Source organism: Arachis ipaensis, chromosome B02 (genome assembly GCF_000816755.2).
Source record: "Arachis ipaensis cultivar K30076 chromosome B02, Araip1.1, whole genome shotgun sequence".
Classification (NCBI taxonomy): domain Eukaryota; kingdom Viridiplantae; phylum Streptophyta; class Magnoliopsida; order Fabales; family Fabaceae; genus Arachis; species Arachis ipaensis.
The window spans coordinates 61,353,887-61,360,601 of NC_029786.2; the positions used below are offsets into that span (position 1 = coordinate 61,353,887).

Genomic DNA, 6,715 nt, shown 5'->3' on the forward strand with positions numbered 1-6,715 from the left:
ATATAATAAATAAATTAATTCTTTCAATAAATATATATTGATCTCTTAATAATTAACATAACTACTTAGGATGTGTTTTGGGTTTTCGTTGGGGAAGAGAGAAGCCCGTCAGAATGACTTGAATGTTCCATTTTTATGTTTGACAATTTTTTGAAACTCTAAAATCCAGAAGTACTTTCACCTCTGAACGTACGTTCACGTGAAGTAAAAAATTTTAGGTTCTGCATTCACGTTAAGAAGGCTGATTCTAGGTGAGAAATTTTTTTCTTTTCTACCAACTTTACCCTTCATTTTCTTTTATAAGAAGGATGCAAGTAACCATATAAATTTCACAATTCTTTGTGTATGTTCTTCGTTTCAAAATTTTTTTTTCATCAAAATTTTTTAGATTTGTTTCAATCACTGCTCAGGTAAAAATTTTAATTTTTTATTATTTTTAGTACTTTCTTTTATATTTTGATTTTGATTTTTTTATTATATTTTTTTTATTTATATGATAAAATATTTTTTATATGATTTTTTAGTGTTCTGTGTTATATTTTTATTATATTTTTTTATTCATATGACAACTATTGTTAATATAAATTCTTATTTTTATTAATTTTTATGATGTTTTTATTATTTTTTATGTATTTTATTAGTGTTTTATCTTTTTTAATTTAATATTTATTAATGTTTTTATGTATTAAAATATATTTTATCAATTTTTATATTACTTTAATTTAATAAGTAAATTTTTATTTTATTATAAAATAATATTTTTTAATAAGATTTATTTAAATATCTAAAGTAAAATAATAGGATAATATAAAAAATTATTTAAATTAATATTTTTTTAGTAATTTTTCATTTAAAAATGATTTTGAGTAATATAATTCAAATAATATTTATTTTATTATAAAATAATATTTTTTAATAAGATTTATTTAAATATCTAAAGTAAAATAATAGGATAATATAAAAAATTATTTAAATTAATATTTTTTTAGTAATTTTTCATTTAAAAATGATTTTGAGTAATATAATTCAAATAATATTTATTTTATTATAAAATAATATTTTTTAATAAGATTTATTTAAATATCTAAAGTAAAATAATAGGATAATATAAAAAATTATTTAAATTAATATTTTTTTAGTAATTTTTCATTTAAAAATGATTTTGAGTAATATAATTCAAATAATATTTATTTTATTATAAAATAATATTTTTTAATAAGATTTATTTAAATATCTAAAGTAAAATAATAGGATAATATAAAAAATTATTTAAATTAATATTTTTTTAGTAATTTTTCATTTAAAAATGATTTTGAGTAATATAATTCAAATAATATTTATTTTATTATAATCTATTTTGATACAAAAATTGTCAAATATAAATTATAGTTAATACAAATTTATTTTTCATCAAAATCAAGTTTACAAAATTAATTCTATACAAATTTTTATTTATAAACTGTAATCTAAACAGACACTCACTGTACGGACAGGCTTTACACTAATTCCTAACTTCCTATAATAGAGATGGAATGATGGATAGATAGAAAAGTAGATAGATTTATTATTTTTATTTTTATTTTTATTTAAGAATTAAAAAGCATTCTTAGTTCGCTTTGGGGTTTCTATCGCTCCCAACTAACCAAGTAACCATTATTTCTTCCTTTAAATGCAATCCGAATAAAATCCTAACAAGTTCTTCTCGGGATTCTCTTTTTCCATTTCTCGCACTTTCTCTTCCGTTGTCTCGAGAAAATTCTATTACCGGGAACAACTTCAGTTGCTTCTTTTCTTGATCTTCTGCGCTGTCGGAACCTCGTTTCCGCTTCCCGAGTTGCGGTTTCTGTGCGAGCGAGTTTGGCCAAGTGAACCCTCGTTTGTTAAACCCTATGGAGAAGAACGAGGTGTGCACATCGGAGTCCGTCGATGGAAGCCGCGACGTGTGGAGCTCCAGATCTTCGGATTCTTCCTCCGCTGATCATCTCGTTGTCATGGTCAATGGAATTCTCGGAAGGTGTGATCGAATTTTTTTTCTTTTTCTATTCAGTTCCTTTTTTTATTGTAAATCTATGAAACACCGATCGTTTTTGTAGTGACACTTCTCGATTGCGTTTGTTTCGATGTTCATATGTGAAAAGTTTGAAGGCTTTACGTTGTGGCACTCAATTGGAATTTTGAGATGTTGTGAATTGATAACTTTTGTTGCTTGATATATCTTTTTCTTTTTTTGTTTAATTTTTTCATTACATAATTCATGTTTTGAATTCGACGGTCTTTTGATGCAGTGCAACGGATTGGAAGTTCGCTGCAGAGCAGTTTGTTCAAGAGCTTCCTGATGAAGTGTTTGTTCACTGTAAGAACTAAGAACCCTTTGCTTCCGATGATATATTATTATTACTTATTTACTTTCAAAAGCTTTTTAATGATGATGATAAGAGCTTGTTTTTCTAGTATAAGATATTCCTCTAGTCTAGACACCAAAAGCCTAAAAAAGATAATCCTTTAGTCTCATTTTTTATGAATTTCGGGAGACAAGACTTGTCTTGAAATATTATGCACTGTGCTTGATTTTAATTTTCAACTATTTCCTTAAAACCCAGGTAGCGAAAGAAATGTGTCTAAGCTGACACTAGATGGTGTAGATGTAATGGGAGAGCGATTGGCAGAGGAGGTTAGTAACTACATAACACGTTTTCTTTCTGAATTAGTGTTTCATTTGAAAGTGAACTACCCCTGATTTTATAATGTTAAATACCAGAGACTATATATCCCAAAACTGGCATCGTTAAAATTATTAGACATTATAAATATTATGTTTAGAATTCGATGGTAAGAAATGGTGTTGGGACAATTCCATTTTCATTTATAATATCAACTATATTGCAGTTGATTATGCATCTCTCCATTCCTCTGATATTTCATAACCTAATGCTGCGGTTGTGAGTTTTATTTTGGAAAGATGAGGAAAGGGAAGGTGTCTCAGGAGTCCATTTTACTCTACCAACTTCTTCCCTCCCTTTCCTTCTAGAATGGAACTCATAAGTACACCGTAATCAAAGTTTACTTTGTGAAACATTCATAAAATTCTCATGAATGAAAATTAAAGAGGAAGTGTTCCTTTGCATGAATCATGGGATATTTTATGTTCTCATGTTTTAGGCTGCAAATCTGTCATCGTAAATTTGGAGAAACGAATTTCAGTCTATCCATTATATCAAGCAAGAAAGCTGATAAGTTAATATCACATGCATACTCGACATGGACAATTTTCATATGATGATTTTGCTTCAAACAGATCTGTGTATTATGTGTGATATGATATTTGAGATCATTACTTTCTACACATGTATGTGGTATGTCTATCTTGGCATTGAATTTATAATTGGTGTTGCTGTTAACAACACATCTATTTTTTAGGTCCGTGAAGTGGTTAGAAGAAAGCCAAATATGCGTAAGATATCTTTCGTCGCACATTCAGTGGGAGGACTAGTGGCAAGATATGCAATTGGAAAGTTATATAGGCCACCTGAAAGAGAAGATAATGGCGATAAACAAAGAAAGGAGGACTCAGCCGGTAAATTGTGTGGTTTGGAGGCTATCAATTTCATTACAGTTGCTACACCTCATCTGGGATCAAGAGGCAATAAGCAGGTACAACAAAGTATCCAAAATTCAAAATTGACCTCTTTAGAGTAGAAAAGCAATTATTTATTTTATTTTTTATTTTCTCAATATGGAAAGAAAATTCCTAAGAGATTAAGGCATTTAGCAAGGCATGTTGATTTTGCTGCATATCTACCAAAATAACACCTGCTTAAAAGTCCATCTGTAGAACATCCAATAGAAGCTAATACTACGATATGTATAACCCTACCTATATGTTGCCTAAATGGCAACCAAATCTGTTAATTCCGCTCTGAAAGTTGCCCCAAGAGGATCCATTACCAGAGTGGGAGGGGGTGACCATGAGACTTTACATGTGGTATATTTATGTCGAGTGCAAATATAATCGGAATTCTTTGCTTATTTTGAGGCTGTAGTTGGCTAGCACCAACTTCTTTGTTTATACGTTAAATCACCTAGTATAATTTTTCTTAGATACGAAAAAGAGTGCCAGTGTAATGGTTCTTTTTGGAGCTTGGGTATTATGGGATGCCCTCTTGTCCAAAGTCCCCGGTTGAGTAGTATGAGATTAATGGGATGTTTGATGTTGTATCTAATGAGAGTGGTTTGTTCCCTTCAATTGTTTGTTTTCCTTAGTTACTTAACAATGGTATTAGAGCCCAAGTTGTTGGTACCATGAAAATATCTATAGGCTGGATAAAGGTCAATACCAGATATTGATAGCCGATAGCTGAGTTGTTACCGCTGGATTAGTGTCGATAGAGGAAAGTCACTGAGAATGTCGGCTTTGCAAGGGTGGTGTACTATTAGGGACATGGTAATAATGCGGTGCCCATAGTCCCACATGGAATAGTATGGAATGCTTGATGTGTATTTAAGGAGTGGTTCTTCCCCATTAATGGCTAACTTTTAGGTTGTGATTTTCGATTTCCTTTTAAGTACATAACAAATTCCTATATAACTTTTCCTAAGAACAAGGTCATGTCTTCCCTCTAATTTACATTCTCTCAGTTTAATTGTCTTCTGGATTTGGTTGTTGAACCAGATAGCTTGGATGATTGATTTATTGTCTGCCAATTTCTCAAATTCTCTGTCATCATCCAACAACTGAAAAATGTTAGTGTAAAGTGGGTGAAAAGGAACTTGATGCATTTACTGGAATTATACTTGTCTAGAATATAATGGTTTATCTTCCTTCCCACTCCATTTTGAATCACTATCTGAATCCATTTTCTAATCTCATTAATGTTTTTGTAGAAAGATTGAGATGCCATCAAACCATATGGCCTAGAACCATATTTTGATATTTTGGGGAGAGTATCCAAAAACATCTCTTTGGAGTATATTACCTTATTTCTTTTTATTTACTCATTTTTATCCATATACCATCTCATGTTTCTTCTCTTATTGCCTGAATGGGAAAGGGTAATTTCTTTTTCTTTTTTCTTTCTAAAAAAATAGGGAAATTGATGGTTTGTTAAAATGTCAACATAAACAAAGCATTTTTCCAATATATGGAGTTGACTGCATGAATCAATGGATGCCATACGGAGTTTTGTCATAGAGCATATTTTTGTTCAGTCCATGGGTATCAAATCAAAAAGGAATCTTAAGGGACACTTAGAAGTGGACAAAATGGACTTTATTTATGTACTTCACTTGAGAGATTGTTATGAATGTGTTCTTCTAGAGTGCTGCATATATGTTCAGCTTCATCAAAAGTTTCCATCTTGAAATTTCAATTAAGAACTCAACATGAGAACGTCCATAAAGTTATTGATGAACATAGAGTAATTGCATCTTTTTGGGATATAAATATGTTAATTGGATTTTAAATTTCAGGTTCCATTTCTTTTTGGCGTAATTGCCTTTGAGAAACTTGCAAGTTGTGTTATTCATTGGATTTTTAGGAGGACAGGTCAGCATCTTTTCCTAGTAGATGATGATGGAGGAAAACCTCCATTGCTTAAACGCATGGTTGAAGATTGTGATGGATGTTATTTCATGTATGTTTGTTGCAACCTTGTATCAGTTTCCTTTGATCTATCATCGTACCTGTCGGATGATTTTTTTTACTTTATGCAGGTCTGCATTGCGTGCTTTCAAACGCCGGGTTGTTTATTCAAATGTGGGATATGATCGTATCCTTTATGCAGTTTAGTTAGTTAGAGAAGAAAGTGGTAAAATAGCTCCTTTGCCTTTTATTTACAATAGAATGGGACCATCTGAGGTAACAAATAGGACATCTGGAAAACTTATTGGGGAGGGCACGAGTGAGGATGAATTCTGCTATAGGAGACAAGATTGAGAGTGTACAGAAGAAATAGAAAAAAAAAGAGAAAAAAGAAGAAGGGGGGGGAGGGGGGGTTGAAGAATCAGGAGGGAAAAGAAAGGAGAGGGTAGTAGCCTCTTGAATGCTACCTCGTTTCCTTCCTTTTCAGTACTTAGTTTTTCAATGAAATCTCAGAGTGGGAGAGTATCACCTTTGATATCCTCCGGCTCCTGTGTTTCTGTTCCAGTCTCTTCTACTCTCTCCTACTCTTCTATAATTCTATACTACTTCCTCTATTCGTGTTCTGCTGATACTGCATATTCTAACACTTGGCCACTCTCTTCTTATCATTGGTGAATCAATACTACTTGAATACTAGGAATATGATTAACTGATATCCGTTTGTTTATTGAATGACATTTGCAGATTTGCTTTGTCCATGTTCAATTCCAAATAGAATCGTATTGCATTGCTTATTTAATGAAAATCCATTTTCTTGTTGCCTCATCTAATGATCTTCTGAAATAAATAATTGTTTATGAATATTAGAGCTGATTGGTTTTGAAAATATTTCCTGATTTCATCTTCCTAAAATGATTCTTACTTCAAAATTTTCAAAGTTTAGGAAATGTGAGCATTTGTCAAAGTAGATTTTGTTTTAAATTAATAGGACACTGAAAATATGTTTGGTTGATCTATGTTCAAATTGTAATTTCAAAATCAAATTAACAAAAATAAGATTATGTGTTTATAAATTATAAAATATATATTCTTTTCATAAAAATAAAAAATAATATATTATATTTCATAATTTCATTT

At 30.4% G+C, this 6,715-nt stretch overlaps 1 protein-coding gene across 1 annotated transcript in view; it reads left to right on the plus strand.

The window, feature by feature from the left end:
- The window catches only part of LOC107625341 (putative lipase YOR059C), a gene marked incomplete in the record, with an annotated part of 6,390 nt that continues 1,264 nt past the window's right edge, over positions 1,590-6,715 (plus strand). The window contains 5 exon segments of the mRNA XM_021115863.1: positions 1,590-2,014; positions 2,286-2,353; positions 2,601-2,671; positions 3,418-3,651; positions 5,467-5,630. Of these exon segments, the coding sequence (XP_020971522.1) occupies positions 1,890-2,014; positions 2,286-2,353; positions 2,601-2,671; positions 3,418-3,651; positions 5,467-5,630 (662 nt within the window).